The sequence below is a fragment of the Lepidochelys kempii genome, chromosome 9, assembly GCF_965140265.1.
Source record: "Lepidochelys kempii isolate rLepKem1 chromosome 9, rLepKem1.hap2, whole genome shotgun sequence".
In the NCBI taxonomy this organism is placed as follows: Eukaryota; Metazoa; Chordata; order Testudines; family Cheloniidae; genus Lepidochelys; species Lepidochelys kempii.
The window spans coordinates 54,220,584-54,241,198 of record NC_133264.1 but is presented as its reverse complement, the minus strand read 5'-3'; the positions used below and the strand labels follow the sequence as shown (position 1 = coordinate 54,241,198).

General features: G+C 49.2%; 2 protein-coding genes across 11 annotated transcripts in view; one reads left to right on the top strand and one right to left on the bottom strand.

The window, feature by feature from the left end:
* Positions 1 to 1,862: 1,862 nt before the first annotated feature.
* On the bottom strand, positions 1,863 to 19,793 carry CEP19 (centrosomal protein 19). Of its 9 annotated transcripts, XM_073360386.1 has the most exons (5): positions 16,745 to 19,775; positions 13,711 to 14,315; positions 12,656 to 12,883; positions 9,083 to 9,283; positions 7,688 to 8,724 (listed from the first exon to the last, which is right to left on the bottom strand). In XM_073360386.1, exons 4-5 carry the CDS (start codon positions 9,210 to 9,212, stop codon positions 8,363 to 8,365), a joined length of 492 nt encoding a protein of 163 aa, XP_073216487.1. In that variant the 5' UTR covers positions 9,213 to 9,283; positions 12,656 to 12,883; positions 13,711 to 14,315; positions 16,745 to 19,775; the 3' UTR covers positions 7,688 to 8,362. The 9 variants fall into 9 exon arrangements, 6 of the variants coding, with proteins under 6 accessions (XP_073216487.1, XP_073216488.1, XP_073216489.1 ...); XM_073360387.1 differs by lacking the exon at positions 13,711 to 14,315; XM_073360388.1 differs by lacking the exons at positions 12,656 to 12,883; positions 13,711 to 14,315 and adding an exon at positions 15,914 to 16,210 and having other exon boundaries at positions 19,005 to 19,774.
* PIGX (phosphatidylinositol glycan anchor biosynthesis class X) overlaps positions 18,975 to 20,615 on the top strand; it is a 15,234-nt gene continuing 13,593 nt past the window's right edge. Inside the window, exon 1 of one of the 2 annotated variants that reach the window (XM_073360383.1) lies at positions 18,975 to 19,278. In XM_073360383.1, the coding sequence (XP_073216484.1) occupies positions 19,150 to 19,278 (129 nt within the window). In that variant the 5' untranslated portion in view covers positions 18,975 to 19,149. The other variant, XM_073360384.1, reaches the window with a different exon arrangement.

Sequence of the window (20,615 nt, the reverse complement as noted above, 5' to 3'; positions counted from 1 at the left end):
ATTCCTTTGCTTCCTTCCCCTCCCCCGTCTAGGGGACTCATTCCTCTAGGTCACACTGCAGTCACTCACAGCGAGGTAAATTTAGCCATGTATCAATCAGAGGCCAGACTAACCTCCTTGTTCCAATAAGAACAATAACTTAGGTGCACCATTTCTTATTGGAACTCTCCGTGAACTCCTGCCTGAAATACTCTTTGATGTAAAGCCACCCCCTTTGTTGATTTTAGCTCCCTGAAGCCAACCCTGTAAGCCATGTCGTCAGTCGCCTCTCCCTCCGTCAGAGCAACGGCAGACAATTGTTCCGCGCCTTTTTTCTGTGTGGACGCCATACCAAGGCAAGCATGGAGGCCTCTCAGCTCACTTTGGCAATTAGGAGCACATTAAACACCACACGCATTATCCAGCAGTATATGCAGCACCAGAACCTGGCAGTGCGATACCAGGAGAGGAGGCGATGTCACCGCGGTCACGTGAGCGATCAGGACATGGACACAGATTTCTCTGAAAGCATGGGCCCTGCCAATGCATGCATCATGGTGCTAATGGGGCAGGTTCATGCTGTGGAACGCCGATTCTGGGCTCGGGAAACAAGCACAGACTGGTGGGACCGCATAGTGTTGCAGGTCTGGGACGATTCCCAGTGGCTGCAAAACTTTCGCATGCGTAAGGGCACTTTCATGGAACTTTGTGACTTGCTTTCCCCTGCCCTGAAGCGCATGAATACCAAGATGAGAGCAGCACTCACAGTTGAGAAGCGAGTGGCGATAACCCTGTGGAAGCTTGCAACGCCAGACAGCTACCCGTCAGTTGGGAATCAATTTGGAGTGGGCAAATCTACTGTGGGGGCTGCTGTGATGCAAGTAGCCCACGCAATCAAAGATCTGCTGATATCAAGGGTAGTGACCCTGGGAAATGTGCAAGTCATAGTGGATGGCTTTGCTGCAATGGGATTCCCTAACTGTGGTGGGACCATAGACGGAACCCATATCCCTATCTTGGCACCGGAGCACCAAGCCGGTGAGTACATAAACCGAAAGGGGTACTTTTCAATAGTGCTGCAAGCTCTGGTGGATCACAAGGGACGTTTCACCAACATCAACGTGGGATGGCCGGGAAAGGTGCATGACGCTCGCATCTTCAGGAACTCTGGTCTGTTTCAAAAGCTGCAGGAAGGCACTTTATTCCCAGACCAGAAAATAACTGTTGGGGATGTTGAAATGCCTATGTGTATCCTTGGGGACCCAGCTTACCCCTTAATGCCATGGCTCATGAAGCTGTACACAGGCAGCCTGGACAGTAGTCAGGAGCCGTTCAACTACAGGCTGAGTAAGTGCAGAATGGCGGTAGAATGTGCATTTGGATGTTTAAAGGCGCGCTGGCGCAGTTTACTGACTCGCTTAGACTTCAGCGAAACCAATATTCCCACTGTTATTACTGCTTGCTGTGTGCTCCACAATATCTGTGAGAGTAAGGGGGAGAAGTTTATGGCGGGGTGGGAGGTTGAGGCAAATCTCCCGGCTGCTGGTTACATGCAGCCAGACACCAGGGCGGTTTGAAGAGCAGAGGAGGGCGCGGCCCGCATCAGAGAAGCTTTGAAAACCAGTTTCATGACTGGCCAGGCTACGGTGTGAAAGTTCTCTTTGTTTCTCCTTGATGAAACCCCCCGCCCCTTGGTTCACTCTCCTTCCCTGTAAGCTAACCACCCTCCCCTCCTCCCTTCGATCATTGCTTGAAGAGGCAATAAAGTCATTTTTGCTTCACATTCATGCATTCTTTATTCATTCATCACACCAATAGGGGGATGACTACCAAGGTAGCCCAGGAGGGGTGATGGAGGAGGGAAGGAAAATGCCACACAGCACTTTAAAAGTTTACAACTTTAAAATTTATTGAATGCCAGCCTTCTTTTTTTTGGCAATCCTCTGTGGTGGAGTGGCTGGTGGCCCCCCCCCACCACGTTCTTGGGCGTCTGGGTGTGGAGGCTATGGAACTTGGGGAGGAGGGCGGTTGGTTACACAGGGGCTGTAGTGGCAGTCTGTGCTCCAGCTGCCTTTGCTACAGCTCAACCATACACTGGAGCATACTGGTTTGATCCTCCAGCAGCCTCAGCATTGAATCCTGCCTCCTCTCATCACGCTACTGCCACATTTGAGCGTCAGCCCTGTCTTCAGGCCGCCACTTACTCTCTTCAGCCCGCCACCTCTCCTCCTGGTCATTTTGTGCTTTCCTGCACTCTGACATTATTTGCCTCCACGCATTCGTCTGTGCTCTGTCAATGTGGGAGGACAGCATAAGCTCAGAGAACATTTCATCATGAGTGCATTTTTTTTTCTTTCTAATCTTCACTAGCCTCTGGGAAGGAGAAGATCCTGTGATCATTGAAACACATGCAGCTGGTGGAGAAAAAAAAAGGGACAGAGGTATTTAAAAAGACACATTTTATAAAACAGTGGCTACACTCTTTCAGGGTAAACCTTGCTGTTAACATTACATACATAGCACATGTGCTTTCATTACAAGGTCGCATTTTGCCTCCCCCCACCGCATGGCTACCCCCTCAACCCTCCCCCCTCCCCGTGGCTAACAGCGGGGAACATTTCTGTTCCCACAGGCAAACAGCCCAGCAGGAACAGGCTCCTCTGAGTGTCCCCTGAAAAAAAGCACCCTATTTCAACCAGGTGACCATGAATGATATCTCACTCTCCTGAGGATAACACAGAGAGATAAAGAAAGGATGTTGTTTGAACGCCAGCAAACATACACTGCAATGCTTTGTTGTACAATGATTCCCGAGTTCGTGTTACTGGCCTGGAGTGGTAAAGTGTCCTACCATGAAGGATGCAATAAGGCTGCCCTCCCCAGAAACCTTTTGCAAAGGCTTTGGGAGTACATCCAGGAGAGCTGCGAATGCCAGGGCAAAGTAATCCTTTCACATGCTTGCTTTCAAACCATGTATAGTATTTTAAAAGGTACACTCACCGGAGGTCCCTTCTCCGCCTCCCGGGTCCAGGAGGCAGCCTTGGGTGGGTTCGGGGGGTATGGCTCCAGGTCCCAGGGTGAGAAACAGTTCCTGGCTTTCGGGAAAAGCAGTTTCTCCGCTTGCTTGCTGTGAGCTATCTACAACCTCATCATCATCATCATCTTCTTCATCCCCAAAACCTGCTTCCGTGTTGCCTCCATCTCTGTTGAAGGAGTCAAACAACACGGCTGGGGTAGTGGTGGCTGAACCCCCTAAAATGGCATGCAGAAGTGGCATCATCATAGAAGCGGCATGTTTGGGGCTCTGACCCGGAGCGGCCATTCGCCTCTCTGGTTTTCTGGTAGGCTTGCCTCAGCTCCTTAAGTTTCACGTAGCACTGGTTTGGGTCCCTGTTATGGCCTCTGTCCTTCATGCCCTGGGAGATTTTGACAAAGGTTTTGGCATTTCAAAAACTGGAATGGAGTTCTGATAGCACGGATTCCTCTCCCCATTCAGCGATCAGATCCCGTACCTCCTGTTCAGTCCATGCTGGAGCTCTTTTGTGATTCTGGTACTCCATCATGGTCAGCTCTGCTGATGAGTTCTGCATGGTCACCTGCAGCTTGCCATGCTGGCCAAACAGGAAATGAGATTCAAAAGTTCACAGTTCTTTTCCTGTCTACCTGGCCAGTGCATCTGAGTTGAGAGTGCTGTCCAGAGCGGTCACAATGGAGCACTCTGGGATAGCTCCCGGAGGCCAATACCGTCGAATTGTGTCCACAGTACCCCAAATTCGACCCGGCAAAGCTGATTTACGCGCTAATCCACTTGTCAGGGGTGGAGTAAGGAAATCGATTTTAAGAGCCCTTTAAGTCGAAATAAAGGGCTTCATCGTGTGGACGGGTGCAGGTTTACATCGATTTAACGCTGCTAAATTCGACCTAAAGTCCTAGTGTCGACCAGGGCTGAGGAAGATTGTAGTGACCTTAGGAATGAAGGCTGGTTCGTTCACAGAACTATCATTTGTGATATACATGTAATTGAGATGTCACTGAAAGCATGCTAAGCTCTGAAATCCCCCTGGACAGAGAGGTGGCAAGTAGGCAAAATACTTTCAGTGAAAAGAGGAAGAGATCTACCAAATGTGAAGCTGAAAGGTAGTTTTATTAGGATTTGTAACTGACAGATCAAGATCATGACAGGAATCTGCATATTGCCAGAAGACTGATAAGAGTTAAGAGCTAAGATGAAAGTGAGGATCATCATCATAAGGGACCTTTTGTCTGCAAATGATGCAGCCCTTGTGGCTCACAGTGTTGTTGCTCTACAACATCTTATTACCAAGTACTTTGATTTGTGCAAAATCTTTGGGCTAGCAATAAGCTTGAAGAAGACTGTTATCATGCAGCAAGGCTCTTCAGAACCAGATCCAACTTAGATGGCATTCATCTGGATGTTGCTGACCAATTTGGCTGCCTTGGCTCTACTGTTACCAGGAATGTAAATCTTGATGCTGAGCTCACTAGAAGAATTGGCAAAGCAGCCAGGAACTTTGTTTTTTTGCAAGACAGAGCCATGAACAACAACAAATTGTTAATTAAAGTGAAAATGCATATTTATGAGACGTGTTTTATCCACTCTTCTATTTGGCTCAGAAACATGGATGACTTACGTCAAACATACCAAAAGTGCTAAAGGAATTGGCGGATGTGATTGGAGAGCCATTGGCCATTATCTTTGAAAACTCATGGCAATCAGGGGAGGTCCCGGATGACTGGAAAAAGGCTAATGTAGTGCCAATCTTTAAAAAAGGGAAGGAGGAGGATCCTAGGAACTACAGGCCAGTCAGCCTCACCTCAGTTCCCGGAAAAATCATGGTGCATATCCTCAAGGAATCAGTTCTGAAGCACTTAGATGAGAGGAAAGTGATCAGGAACAGTCAGCATGGATTCACCAAGGGAAAGTCATGCCTGACTAATCTAATTGCCTTCTATGATGAGATAACTGGTTCTGTGGATGAAGGGAAAGCAGTGGACGTGTTATTCCTTGACTTTAGCAAAGCTTCTGACACGGTCTCCCACAGTATTCTTGTCAGCAAGTTAAAGAAGTATGGATGAATGCACTATAAGGTGGGTAGAAAGTTGGCTAGATTGTCGGGCTCAACGGGTAGTGATCAATGGCTCCATGTCTAGTTGGCAGCCGGTATTGAGTGGAGTGCCCCAAGGGTCGGTCCTGGGGCCGATTTTGTTCAATATCTTCATTAATGATCTGGAGGATGGTGTGGATTGCACCCTCAGCAAGTTTGTGGATGACACTAAACTGGGAAGAGTGGTAGATACGCTGGAGGGTAGGGATAGGATACAGAAGGACCTAGACAAATTGGAGGATTGGGCCAAAAGAAATCTGATGAGATTCAACAAGGACAAGTGCAGAGTCCTACACTTAGGACGGAGAAACCAATGCACCGCTACAGACTAGGGATTGAATGGCTAGGCAGCAGTTCTGCAGAGAAGGACCTAGGGGTGACAGTGGACGAGAAGCTGGATATGAGTCAACAGTGTGCCCTTGTTGCCAAGAAGGCCAATGGCATTTTGGGGTGTATAAGTAGGTGCATTGTCAGCGGATCGAGGGACGTGATCATTCCCCTCTATTCGACATTGGTGAGGCCTCATCTGGAGTACTGTGTCCAGTTTTGGGCCCCACACTACAAGAAGGATGTGGAAAAGCTGGAGAGAGTCCAGCGAAGGGCAACAAAAATGATTAGGGGCCTGGAACACATGACTTATGAGGAGAGGCTGAGGGAACTGGGATTGTTTAGTCTGCGGAAGAGAAGAATGAGGGGGGATTTGATAGCTGCTTTTAACTACCTGAAAGGTGGATCCAAAGAGGTTGGATCTAGACTATTCTCAGTGATAGCAGATGACAGGACAAGGAGTAATGGTCTCAAGTTGCAGTGGGGGAGATTTAGGGTGGATATTAGGAAAAACTTTTTCACTAGGAGGGTGGTGAAACACTGGAATGCGTTACCTAGGGAGGTGGTGGAATCCCCTTCCTTAGAAGTTTTTAAGGTCAGGCTTGACAAAGCCCTGGCTGGGATGATTTAGTTGGGGATTGGTCCTGCTCTGGGCAGGGTGTTGGACTAGATGACCTCCAGAGGTCCCTTCCAACTCTGATATTCTATGATTCTATGAAAAGATTAAACAGCTTTCATATCAGATGCTTGCGTAAAATTCTTTGAATAAGATCGGAAGACAGGGTGACAAATGTGGAAGTGTTAAATCGTGCTGGTTTGCCATTCATGGGAATGCTGGTTAGTAAGAAAATACTCAGGTGGCTTGGACATGTCAAGTGAATGCTGGATTACAGGATCCCAAAGAGTGTGCTGTACTCTGAAGCTCATGAAGGATCTAGAAAGAGAGGCAGACTACTGCACAGATTTCGGGATGCTTGCAATGATGACTTAGTATCCTTTGGAATCTCTGTGGATGACTGAGAAAGGAGGGCAATATGCCGCTCTAGTTGGCAGAGTTAGCTTGTAGATGGAGGGACGCATTGCGAGGCGGACAGGATCGAGCTTTGTGATGACCAATGTCAGAGAAAGAAAGAATCTGCTGCTTGGATTCAGAGCATAGCTAGTGCGTGGTTGTGCCCTAGACCCTAGGATGGGTCCTGCTTTTGAGCAGGGGGTTGGACTAGATGACCTCCTGAGGTCCCTTCCAACCCTGATATTCTATGATTCTATACCTGTGGATGGGACTGTCATTTGCTCATCAGACTCAGCAGCCATCAAAGAACTCATCGGCGCATACACCATGCTCTGTAAAGAGTGACTGTACCATTAATTATTATTATGATAAGAGTGATGTTCCTCAGAAATCTGTTATGTGATAGTGATGAAAGAGACCTCATGGCTTCCTTACAGTGCAATATGCCTTTAGCTGTTGACTTGTCTTTCCAAGAAGTGTTGGCCTTTGGCCCCATAGTTAGGCCATCTTGTAAAAACACTAGAATGTCTTTAGTTGCAGCTGACTTTGCCTTGATGTGTGTCCCTTGTAACAGCAACATTGAAACTTCAAGTAGAACATAGACAGCATTTGTGAATTTCCTCCCCAATTTGCCAGGAGGATGTTTATCACCTTAGAAAGAGGAATTGCAAATTTTTCCTCTCAGCTTCCCAGATGACTGGTTAGCCAACACTAGATTTTGGTTCAGGATAGGTCCCTGTTGCACTACATTTTGTATGTGTGTTGAGATTTGAGACATTCCAGTGACATTTAAATCAGGTCTGGGAGCTAAGGCCTGAGAATTAATAAGATGATTTATAATCACTGTGGCCTTTTCCTTCACTATCTTCTTTACCATCTTTACACTTAGTGGCTGGGGGGGGAGGGAGGAGGCATAAAGGAGGCCTTTTAGCCCTCTTCTGAGAACAAATTGCTATTTGGAGAATCTTAGATGCCATGGCTTCACATAAAAGCTACTGGAAGGAGCTGCCATCTAGCAGTTCTCAGAACAATTTTGGAGTAGTAGTCTGATAAGGCAGCACAGCTAAAGACCTTGTTTCACTCCAAAAGTATCATAAACTCTTGTGACCTTCTCCTAAATTGTTGCTCAGCCATTTTAAAGCAAACTTCCCCAAATCTGACCATTTACACTGGACAGTTAAGGGAGACAAATCACTGTTGTCTTATGAATTCCAAATCACTAAGTTGTCAATGATCTCTCCAAGGTTAATCTGTTTTCTAAATATTTTATTTCTTAAATACGAAAACGTACATTCATGGAACACTGAGATTGTAGATTTAAACACAACTCAAGAAATCTAAAGGTAAAGTTTTCACTGCAATATTGATTTGTCTACAGAGTATAGATTAAAACACTTGCAACAGCCTAACTAATAACAAAATACTAGATATTTGCAATAAGAATCTGAATGTTTCTTCTTCTGAGTTAGATGTAAAGATTTGCAACTTTAATGCTGTATTTTAAAGACTAAAATAAAATTGAATAGAAACAAAAATAACCAGTCTAGTTTCCTTGCCAAAGATGAATGAAATGTAAACAAACAAATGCTGAAAGACAGAGATTTAAAATTATTTCAATTACTTAACAGCTACAAATCTAACCATTTAAAAATAATTTTCAATATCCCCATGTCCCTTTTTATCAAGCTTCACGTAAGACTTTTAAAATTATTTGTCTATTCCCCAAACTGTTAAAACACCACAGGCACTGATCTCTTATTTATCAATGTAAAATGCATCAGTTGTATGGCTTGTAAACACGGTCAGTCAAGCTCTGTAGACTGATGCGATATGATGGACACAGTAACTGTGCTCTCTGTGTAATGAGAATATGGGTTTTGTCTCTCCATACTGATTATCTAGGAGGCCTTGTCCATTATCAGAACTCATTGTCTGACTCTGCATCCCAGCCACAGGATTCCAGCTGCTCATCTTGTGGGAACTCAACCTCAACATTGTAGGTGAAATCTGGGTCATCCTTCTTCTTCCTGTTCTTTTCAAACAGCTCATCCATGATACTCTTCCTTTTTGCCAGCTCCTTGTCATCCAGTTTGTTCAGGTCCTCCTCTGGGTCAATGGTCTCTTCCTGATGAATCTGCTCCAAGGTCTGGGCCAAACTCTGTCCCTGCAAGTGGCCTCTTAGCAAACTGTATAATTTCTGCAGCTGCCGCAGTGAGACCCCTTGTAGGTAAGCCTTGTGCCGAGGGTTATTCTTCAGCTGTTCTGCAGCCCTGCTGCAATCTGGAAAAAAAGTTCCCCCTCCCAAGAATTGTCCTCAAGCACACAATTCTTAAATAAATAAATAAATGATCTTTATCCAAAGATTCTCTGGGGTGAGGTGCTGCCCTAGGAGTCCCACTACTCATTTATAAACTAGACAGGTCAGGCTGGGAAGCTTCCTGGCTTGAGCTCCAAGCCTGGAGAACATTGGGCATTCCACTTCCAGAGAGTAGTCCTACTACACAACCTCCCATACAGAGCTGGTGAGAAGAAACCTACCAGTCCCTGAAGAGGTGCCCAGCTGCCATCTCTCCCACTCCTACCCCATTGCTGTTTTGCGGAAGGAGGCTGTGGGATGCCAAAATTAAGAATACTGTACCTGAGAACTTGGAGAAGTTTCGGATAGGCATGATGCGCTGGCGTGCTCTATCCTTATTTTCATCTTCATAGATCAAGATAATGGATGGAGGCTGAAAACGAATGCCACACTTTTTTGCAACATAAGTCATCCCAGCTCATGCTACTGGCTGAACAAAATGAAACCTTACAGAGCTCTACTAGGTGTGTGCTTCAATGTTCACTGCAAAAGAAAAAGGAAAACATGAATGAAACTGATGCTGCTCTTTATTTTAAGGATGGTTTCTGATCAGGGTTATAGCAGTTCTGATTCAGAAAAGCACTTAACTCTCTGTATAAGTCTGAATATGTGCTTAAAGCCTTTGCTCAATCAGTGCCATGGGGGGTACAATGACACCCAACTGTTGATTTCCAGATTTGTCAACTCTACCTCTGAGTCTGGGTTGTTTGGTTGATGTATACATGGCATAGTTTTTGTGTTCCAGGCTCGACGAGGGTACCCCATAACCAAATGGAGGCCCAAACATTTCTTTTTACTTAAAAAATGGAAAAAATCATACAACGCATCAGTGCATTAGAGACTTTTTCATAAACGATACTCCGCTGCAAATTACAGCCACTGATCTGGAAAAGCTCACAGTTATTTAACCATTAAAAAACCCTTTTTTCACCAATTTCTTGTTATTTATGACCGGTTGGATTAAAACCAGGGCACAAGGTTTGAATTAAGGGGAGGAGACAACTTGTCTGTGTAAGCAAAGTCTGAATAAGCTCTCCCCTGACATCTAGTGGTGAGCTAAAGATAAAGACTTCAGAAGCTGATCTCGATTGCATGGATACACCCACCCTGCCTAGGTGCTCAGCATAATGGGATTGCTTGCCCATATGATCACTTGTGGCTGGATTCTCCAGTCTCCTTGTTATTGGGGCAGGAGTAATAAAGTGTTGTTTTCCTTGTTGTGTGAAACAAGGGCAGCAGAACTGTACCTGGCATACCCCAATGGAGGGGCTCACCCTCAACTGAATGGCACTCGCTAAGCAAGGGACATGGGTTCCAAAGCTCAATGAGTTGAGAGGGTGGTGTGGGTCCTGGACATCATTTGATCTTTCTGCTCTCCATGGTATAATAAAAGAGCTAATTTAGATTCAATTGAGAGTCTTGTTACACACTGCAGAGCTGAAATTGCTGATACCTGGGTCTAAGTATTAGACCTACTTTAGGACAATGTCTCTGAGGTCCTATTGTACTTATGCAAAGTGTGGGCCATTAATGGTGGTTTGGAATCTTAATGGCTCCTATTAACCAGGACAATTACCTGTAGATAGCTCTATTTTACTTGTAAGTCTTCCTGTATACCTGTGGGCTGGCAAGTGGGTAATGAAGTCTTACAGACATGTGATCATGTCACCTGAACTGGAATCCATGTTTAACCTGGTGCTTTTCCATTGAGAAGGAGGGGTGGGACAAAGGATTCCCGCCGTATGCAAAAGATACATAAGTGGGTGGAACAGAACAAAGGGGGCGGCCACCATGAGATATCCCCTAGCTACCACCTGAGTTGAAACAAGGGCTGTACCAAGGGAAAGGATTGTGCCCAGACTAGGAAGGCATCCAGTCTGTGAAAGAAACTTACTGAAACATCTCTGAGGGTGAGATTTTATCTGTATTCAGTTTTATCACTGTACTAGACTTAGACTTGCATGTTTTATTTTATTTTGCTTGGGAATTCACTTTGTTCTGTCTGTTACTACTTGGAACCACTTAAATTCTGTATTTAATAAAATCACTTTTTACTTATTAACCCAGAGTATGTATTAATACCTGGGGGGGGGGGCAGACATCTGTGCATATCTCTCTATCAGTGTTATAGAGGGCGAACAATTTATGAGTATAAATATATAAAATATCTGAATAAAAAACAGATTTATTTGGGGTTTGGACCCCATTGGGAGTTGGGCATCTGAGTGTTAAAGACATGAACATTTCTTAAGCTGCTTTCAGTTAAGCCTGCAGCTTTGGGGCACGTGGTTCAGACCCTGAGTTTGTGTTGGAGCAGACTGGCGTGTCTGGCTCAACAAGACAGGGTGCTGGAGTCTCAAGCTGGCAGGAAAAGCAGGGGCAGAAGTAGTTGGCAGCCCTAAGGCAATTTCTGTGATCCAACCCGTCACAGGTACCTTTTCTGAGTTTTGTCAAATCTTCAGTGAAAGTGTTCTTAAAAGAAACTACACATGCTGGGTCATCATCTGAGACTGCTATAACATTAAATATATGGCAGAATATGGGTAAAACAGAGCAGGAAACATACAATTCTTCCCCAAGGAGTTCAGTCACACATTTAATTAATGCATTATTTTTTTAACGAGTGTTATCAGCATAGAAGCATGTCCCCTGGAATGGTGGCCAAAGAATGAAGGGGCATACGAATGTTTAGCATATTTGACACATAAATACCTTGCAATGCCATCTACAAAAGTGCCATGTGAACGCATTCTCACTTTCAGGTGACATTGTAAATAAGAAGCAGGAAGCATTATGTCCCGTAAATTTAAACAAACTTGTTTATCCTCGTGATTGGCTGAACAAGAAGTAAGACTGAGTGGACTTGTAGGCTCTAAAGTTTTACATTGTTTTGTTTTTGAGTGCAGTTATGTCACAAAAAAAATCTACATTTGTAGGTTGCACTTTCATGATAGAGATTGCACTACAGTACTTGTATGAGGTGAACTGAAAAAATACTATTTATTTTGTTTACAAATATTTTCACTCTAAAAATGATAATCAAAAATAATATAAAGTGAGCACTGTACACTTCGTATTCTGTGTTGTAACTGAAATCAATGTATTTGAAAATGTAGAAAAGCATCCAAAATATTTAAGAAATTTCAATTGGTATTCTATTGCTTAACAGTGCGATTAAAACTGAGATTAATCACAACTAATTTTTTAAATCGCAATTAATTTTTTTTTAGTTAATCATATGAGTTAACTGCGATTAATCGACAGCCCTAATTTCCAGAATAGATTACTGGACATCTTAAGAAACCTGCCAAAATTTTGTGAGTTATATCTATATAGCAGATTGTTAATAACTCATAGGAGAGAGGAAGAGTCAGAGATGGGGGACAAAAATTAAATAGAGGCACCAAAAGACTTCCATATGACAAGAGACTGAAAAGACTGGCATAGGTGCCGACTCACCCACCGGCAGCCAAGCTCTCCTCTTCCCACCAGCGCCTCCTGCCTGCCAGCTGCCCCACTGCTCAAGTCCTCTCCCTCCCTCCCAGCGCCTCCTGCACACCAACTGAAGTATAAAAATAATCAATGCTAGATAGAGAAAATAAATTGGGCCCACCTATTTACTTTTTCTCATAATACAAGAACAAAGATACTCTCAATTTAATTGAATAGTAGGACATTTAAAAGTAAAAAATGGAAAGGAGGAGGCTATGGAACTTGGGGAAGAGGGCCGATGGTTACACAGGGGCTGTAGCAGCGGTCTGTGCTCATGCTGCCTTTCCTGCACCTCAACCATATGCCAGAGCATATCAGTTTGATCCTCCAGTAGCCTCAGCATTGCATCCTGCCTCCTCTCACCACACCGACGCCACCTGTCCTCTCGCTCGTTCCTCCTCTCCTCGTGTTCATTTTGTGCTTTCCTGGACTCTGACATTGTCTGCCTCCACATATTCTGCTGGGCTCTTTCAGTGTGGGAGGACTGCATGAGCTCAGAGAACATTTCATCGCGAGTGCGGTTTTTTCGCCCTCTAATCTTCGCTAGCCTCTGGGATGGAGATGATAGGGGGAGCGTTGAAACATTTGCAGCTGCAGGAGGGAAAAAAAGGGATAGTAGTAGTTAAAGAGACATTTTAGAGAACAATGGATAGACTCTTTCAGGGTGAACCTTGCTGTTAACATTACATAGCACATGTGCATTCGGTACAAGGTCGCATTTTGCCTCTTATATTGAGGGTCTGCCGGTTTGCTGTGAGAGATTACACACGCAGGGCCGGCGGGCAACAGAATTCGGCTTGCAGGCAGCCATGGTAAGCCACAGTCTTTTGGCTTCTTTAAACTTCCTAACATGTGGGAATGGTTTCAAACAGCAGTGCCCTCATTTCACATACCAAATGGCCATTGGGTTGGCTCTTTAAAATGGGTTGGCCATTTAAAAGGAGGGGCTGCGATTTTCAGGTTAACATGCAGCACAAACTCAACTAACCCCCTCACCCTAGCCACCTCGGAACGTCCCCTTAATAAAATTCCCCTATTTCAACCAGGTGACCATGAATGATATCACTCTCCTGAGGATAACACAGAGAGATAAAGAACGGATGTTGCTTGAATGCCAGTAAACCCCAGGACCATACGCTGCCATGCTTTGTTATGCAATGACTCCAGACTACGTGCTATTGGCCTGCCATGGTAAAGTGTCCTTCCATGGAGGACGGAATAAGGCTGCCCTCCCCAGAAACCTTTTGCAAAGGCTTTGGGAGTACATCCAGGAGAGCTTGATGGAGATGTCCCTGGAGGATTTTCGCTCCATCCCCAGACACGTTAACACACTTTTCCAGTAGCTGTATTGGCCGCAAATTAATCATTAAACACGCTTGCTTTTAAACCATGTATTATATTTACAAAGGTACACTCACCAGAGGTCCCTTCTCCGCCTGGCGGGTCCGGGAGCCCGCCTTGGGTGGGTTCGGGGGGTACTGGCTCCAGGTCCAGGGTGAGAAACAGTTCCTGGCTCTCAGGGAAAACGGTTCCCTGCAAGCTCTCCGCTTGCTTGCTGTGTGCCATCTTCAGTCTCCTCCTCCTCCTCCTTGTCCCCAAAATGCGCATCCCTGTTGCGTGATAATCCATTGATGGAGTCAAAGCACAGGGGTGAGATAGTGGTGGCTGCACACCCTAGAATGGCATGCAGCTCACCATAGAGGCGGCATGTCTGGGCTCTGACCCTGCATGGCCATTTGCCTCTCTGGTTTTTTGGTAGGCTTGCCTGAGCTCCATAAGTTTCATGTGGCACTGCTGCGGGTCCCTGTTATAGCCTCTGTCCTTCATGCCCTTGGAGATTTTTTCAAATGTTTGGGCATTTAGTCTTTTGGAATGGAGTTCTGATAGCACAGATTCGTCTCCCCATACAGCGATCAGATCCTGTACCTCCTGTTCAATCCATGTTGGAGCTCTTTTGCGATTCTGGGATTCCATCATGGTCACCTCTGCTGATGAGATCCACACTCACCTGCAGCTTGGTACGCTGGCCAAACAGGAAATGAGATTCAAAAGTTCGCGTGCCTTTTCCTGTCTATCTGGCCAGTGCATCTGAGTTGAGAGCACCGTCCACAGCGGTCACAATGGAGCACTCTGGGATAGCTCCCCGAGGCCAATACCGTCGAATTGCAACCACACCTCCCCAAATGGGACCCAGCAAGGTCGATTTCAGCGCTAATCCCCTCATCGGGGGAGGAGTACAGAAATTGATTTTAACAGCCCTTTAAGTCGAAGTAAATGGCTTCATCGTGTGGATGGGTGCAGGGTTAAATCGATCTAACGCTGCTAAATTCGACCTAAACTCGTAGTGTAGACCAGGGCTAAGTGGCCAGATAAGAGGGTGGTGGTGCAGGTATACAGCGTGATCTTTGAGTAGGCGCCAATAATGGTGTGTTTGTTGGAGCCTCCTAGGTTCTGTCTTTGCTGGATACCAAACTGGGGATATTAGTGTTACACCATTAAGGCAGGAAATAACAGTGCAGAATGACAGGTTTCAGAGTAGCGGCCGTGTTAGTCTGTATTCGCAAAAAGAAAAGGAGTACTTGTGGCACCTTAGAGACTAACACATTTATTTGAGTATAAGCTTTCGTGAGCTACAGCTCACTTCATTGGATGCATTCAGTGGAAAATACAGTGGGCAGATTTATATACATAGAGAACATGAAACAATGGGTGTTACCAGAATGCAAGACATTGAGTGTAAAGGACATTGGTGATCAGTTTGGGCAGGCTAGTGAGGAACATTTTCCAGATCTGACAAACACAAGTTGTCTTTGTGTGCCAGTCCACAGAGCCAGTGCTAAAAGCTTCCTTTATCTTATTGCGCCCAGCTAATAATGTAGCAGTGTGACAGAGAATCTGAAGCCAGATTTCCTTTGTCCCAGTCCAGTGCCACAAGACTATCATTTCCCTCCTTTATTTATTCCTAGATTATTGGCTGAGAAACACGAGCTCACAGGGTGCATTATCAGGGCAGCTTTGTTTTTGCCTCTAGTGGCTCTAGAGCAGTAGCCAAGCGTGGGAAGCAGCATCAGTACTACCCATTGCCAGTTCCTGGTTTGGCACTTAAACTAACCTGAAATAGGAGAGGAACCCTTTGTAAAAGCTGAGGAGGAGGAGCAGCTGTGGGGGAGCACTGTTTAGCTAAGCCAGGAACAGGAGAGGGAACTCTGCTCCCTAAGCCCCTCTTACTTTAACCTCTGAATAAGAGCTGCAGGGCATTGCCCAGCGTGGAGTGTCCCTATGGAGTCCGCTGCTCCCATCCTCTGGGTGGGACATTGTTAAAGATTGGAGATCTTTAATTGTTTTCAGGACTGGATCCAGGGCTGTCGTTACCCATAGTCAAAGTAAGCAGCTGCATAGGGCACCAGGAAATTTTGGAAATTTGGGGCACCAAATTTCCTGGTGCCCTGTGCAGCTGTATGCTGCTCCAGCCCCAGCCCCTGCTCTGCCTCAGCCCCGCCCCTACTCCACCCCTTCCCCAAAGCCCTTGCTCCACACAGCCTCTTCCTGCCCCGCCCCTTCCCCGTCCCAGTCTGGGCCCCACTCCCCTGAGGACTGAAGCAGGGCCGGGCCCGCACTCACCAGTGGTGGGAAATGCAGCGGCCCAGCTCCAGCCGCTGGTGAGTGTTGGGGGGTGGTTCTCCCCTGTCCCAAAAGCCAGTTCCCTCCGCACGGAGGCCTGGGGCCAGCCGCCCCCTGCCCCCATCGAGGGGCTGCGGAGGGCCCCAGAATAGCTAGGGATCGCTCTGACTGGATCCTCCCTGGAGCCGGAGGGCAGCCAGTGTGCAGCGAGTGCTTTTGTGGGGGTACAGCAGGCTTGCCAACCCTCCAGGATTGGCCTGGAGTCTCCTGGAATTGGCATTGATCTCCTTGTGACTACTGAAAGCAATCCGGGTGATTTTAATAGGATATTTTAAGAAAATGACATTACATCATGTTGGGGAAAATTTTTTTTTCCCGGAATAGCTTCAGACAGAGTTGACAACCCTAGGGTGCAGCCAGTATGTGTGTAGGTAACAATGGGCCCCAGTGAGATGGGGGCACATGGGGGCAGGTAGAGCCACAGGCAGAAAGCAGGGGGTGGGGGTAGCTATAACCCCAGTGAGGTGTGGGGCAGGCCATAGGTGCTGGAACAGTTTTTTATAGTGGGGGGGCTGAAAGCCATTAAACAAAACTGTAAACCCTGTAAATCAGTGGTTCTCAAACACTTTTTTTTTTAAGGACCACTTGAAAATTGCTGAGGGTCTCAGCGGACCACTTAATGATCTTTCCAAATGTTGTTTGTACCATTAGCTAACTATTATAAAGTGCTTTGGATAAAAGTGCTATATTAAAAAGACGTAATAATAATTAACATTTTTTTGTTCTACAAATAAAAGCACACAACTCATATTTTAATACCAGTAGTCTTACCTTTCTAATGTGATGGATGTACCCTCTCTCCCTTGCCACGGCAGCCCCTGAGCTGGAGTTGGGAAGGAGGTGGAGGGTGTCTCTCCCTGGCAGCTGCAGCCCTGGTGCTGGGGAAAGTCACCTCTTTCTCAGGCTGACGCAGCCCTGCCTGTCCCAAATTCCCCCCACCCCATCTTTTCGCCCCACTGCCTCCTCCTACCTACCTCCTATTCCCCCCAAGGCCACTATCTCACCTTACATGTGCGGGGGGGGAGAGATAGCTCAGTAGTTTGAGCATTGGCCTGCTAAACCCAGGGTTGTGAGTTCAATCCTTGAGGGTGCCATTTAGGGATCTGGGGCAAAAATTGGGGATTGGCCCTGCTTTGAGCAGGGGGTTGGACTAGATGACCTCCTGAGGTCCCTTCCAACCCTGATATTCTATGATTCTATGATTCTTCTGCAGGATCTAGGCACCTAATTAGCCATGCCTGTGTGGCTCCACCAGGGCCACCCCTAACTATGGTGGTGCCACACGCAGCCCGAGCACCTGTGGGGGAGCAGCTGCTCTACTGTGGGGCTGGCCCCTCCACGGCGGGAGCTGCGCTCAAGGGCTGCAGGGCCACAGGGGCAGATGCTGCGGGGGCAGCAGCAGGGTAGGGATGCCCAGGGCAGTGCAGGGCATTAGCAGGGGGCCTGACCCCAGCAGCAGGAGTCAGGCCTGCACTCACGGATGGCAGCGGGAAGCAGAGCAACCTGGCTCCAGCTTGCTCCACTCCCCCAGCTCCCAGCCCTGTCTCTTGGGGAAGGGGGCTTGGAGGAAGGGGTCAGGCCCGCCCCTGCAGTCACCAGCGGCAGCAGCAGGAAGCGGAGCAACAAGGCTTGGAGATGGCACAGCAGAACAGGCTGGAGCCAGGTCGCTCTGCTTCCCACCGCCGCCACTGGTGAGAGCAGGGCCGGGCCCGATCCCTTCTGCCAGTTCTAGTACCCCCATGGGCCACGTCGCCCGTGGAAGGGGATTTGGGGGAAGGGGTGGAATGGGGGGGGTGGGGGTGGAGCAAGGGCGGGAAGAGGTGGGGCTGGGCGGAGCAGAGGTGAGGGCTTGGGGGAAGGGGTCAATGGGGCAGGGCGGGGAAGGGGCAGGAGGCCTAGCCGGGGGATGAAAGAGCCAGTGCCGCATATTCAGCCCCAAATTACGTGGTGCCTTACACAGCTGCGTATGCCAAAGGATGGCCCTGTGGGTGGCCCTTCATTCTCTTGCGTGCTGCCGCCCAGGAACGCACCTTAAGACGGAACTATCTGTGACCACCTGAATGGAGCTTGTGGATGACCACAGTTTGAGAACCACTGCTATAAATCAGGGAAACCACTTCAAACCAGGCGGTGCTGCCGCACCCCCTTCACCCCTAGTTCCAACACCTATGGAGCAGACAGGGGGCGAGGGTAGCTATAGCCCCAGAGGGACTGGGGGCAGGCAGGGGTGGGGGAGGTAGCTATAACCCCAGGGAGGTGGGGGGGGGTGGCAGGCAGAGGGATGGGAGGTAGCTATAGCCCCAGGGAGGCAGGGGTGGGGGTAGCTATAGCCCCAGGGAGGCCAGGGCAGGCAGGCAGAGGGACGGGAGGTAGCTATAGCCCCAGGGAGGCGGGGTGGGGGTAGCTATAGCCCCAGGGAGGTGGGGGGGGGTGGCAGGCAGAGGGACGGGAGGTAGCTATAGCCCCAAGGAGGCGGGGTGGGGGTAGCTATAGCCCCAAGGAGGCGGGGTGGGGGTAGCTATAGCCCCAAGGAGGCAGCTATAGCCCCAGGGAGGCCAGGGCAGGCAGGCAGAGGGACGGGAGGTAGCTATAGCCCCAAGGAGGCGGGGTGGGGGTAGCTATAGCCCCAAGGAGGCGGGGTGGGGGTAGCTATAGCCCCAAGGAGGCAGCTATAGCCCCAGGGAGGCCAGGGCAGGCAGGCAGAGGGACGGGAGGTAGCTATAGCCCCAAGGAGGCGGGGTGGGGGTAGCTATAGCCCCAAGGAGGCGGGGTGGGGGTAGCTATAGCCCCAAGGAGGCAGCTATAGCCCCAGGGAGGCCAGGGCAGGCAGGCAGAGGGACGGGAGGTAGCTATAGCCCCAGGGAGGCCGGGGCAGGGAAGGTAGCTATAGTCCCAGGGGGCGGGGGAGTAGCCAGCGCCTAGGCAGCCCCCTGCTCTGCCCCCACTACCGCTCCCTGCCGACAGACTGGGACAGCGGCCTGGCTGCAGGCAGGTCCGGGGGATGGCAGGCCTCGAGCCCCAACCCACATACCCTAACCTCGGCGTAGACGTCCGGGGCCCCATACGCCGCCCTGGCCTCTCGGTTACCATGACAACCGCCCCGCGCCCCCTCTGCAGCAGGAGTGGCTGTATGGCCCCCAGCGGGGCTGCCCAACACGTTGCCTGAACCATAGAAAATGAAACCGCGGCTCGCGGTCGGTTGTTGGTGGCGGGCTCAGCCTGTCCCTTCGAACTCAGGCAGGCGCGGCAGTCGCCTCTGCGGGGGCCTGGCCCTGTGCTGGAGAGAGTGCGAGGCAGGCGCGGCGGTAAGCGTGGGGTGGGGGCTGGCTGTCGGTGTCCCCCCTCCTCCGCCGCTGTGGCCCGTCCGGGCAGGGCCCAGGCCCCAGCGCCCGCAATCCGTGTGGCGGTCCGGCTGCGTGCGGAGCGCAGACTCGTGCGGACGGTGGCGGCGCCTTGCCCGTGTGTCTGCGGGCCCTGTCCCCCCGTCACTTCTCAGAGCCTGACCTCGGCGGGGCGCCCTGCCCCGAGTTGCGAGCGTAACTGCAGAGCCCCTTCTGTGCTGGCATGGGGCGGGGTGGCCGCAGCGCTGACGGGGCCCGGAGGGACATGCTCAGGAGCCCCCCAAGGCGTCTGTGTACATTAAGTGCATAGGGCGGGAGTGGGGCCTCAGCCGGCATGAAGTACCAGGTCCCCAAATTTATCTCCACAGGCCTGGCGGCCGGGCCAAAGCGAATGTGCCTGGCCCCCAGGAGTGAAAATCAAATTGAAAACTTAACGGCACAGGGCCTGCTCCGGCCCCAGTGGAAGGGGCGGGGCTGGGGGGTCAGCGTCTCCCTAGGCCGCGCCGCCGCGGGATCCACGGGCGATTTAAAGGGCCCAGGGCTTCGGCCGGTGCTGTCGTTACCACAGCAGCGGTCAGAGCCCAGGGCCCTTTTAAATCACTGGCCCCGGGGCAGCTGCTTCTCCTCCCCCCCCCCCCCCGTTGGCAGCCAGGGGGTGCAAAAGGGGCAGGGACGATAAAATGTTGCTGCGGCAGTGCCTTAAGTAGGGTCTGTGCCGTGGCAGCGCTTAAGGACCCTGCAGTATTTTAACGTCGCTGCCCCTTTCGCACGCCCCCATCGGCGGCCCTGCTGCTAGGGACCCGCCAGGGCCGCTGATGGGGAGCGCAAATCGGCGGCGATGTTAAAGCGCTGACGCAGCAACACTTTAAAGCAAGGCAGTAGGGGCCGGTACCTGCGGCTACTATTTACCAGTACACCGTACTAGCCTGTACTACCTTACTTTCACCCCTGCCGGCCCCTTTATGATTCCTTGGTCCCCACATGTTGGCAGTCCTTCTGGCACCCATGTCTGGGAAAGATGGGGACTCTGAGACATACGGAGGCCCTACCAGTACTCCTATGTCTGTGATCAGGACAAAGACCCATGCATGCACACGCCCACCCATACACCCACTGTCTCCCCTATGCATTGAGGGTGTGTACACTGCAAAAATAAGGTAGTTTCTATGCTAGCTCTGGTGAACATATCACTGAAGACACCGGACCTTGGGTTAGCTCAAATTAAAGCCTGTTGCAGAGCTTGGAGTTGAACTCAAGTTATTAACTCATGTTAAAAGATGAGTTGACATGTCTTTGCTGCA

Excerpts from the sequence above, each read along its gene's own strand:
- CEP19 (XM_073360386.1), bottom strand. The coding sequence starts at position 9,212 with ATGACTTATGTTGCAAAAAAGTGTGGCATTCGTTTTCAGCCTCCATCC. Across the intron at positions 8,725-9,082 it reads AAACTTCTCCAAGTTCTCAG|ATTGCAGCAGGGCTGCAGAA; the intron begins GTACAGTATTCT and ends CTTTTTTTCCAG.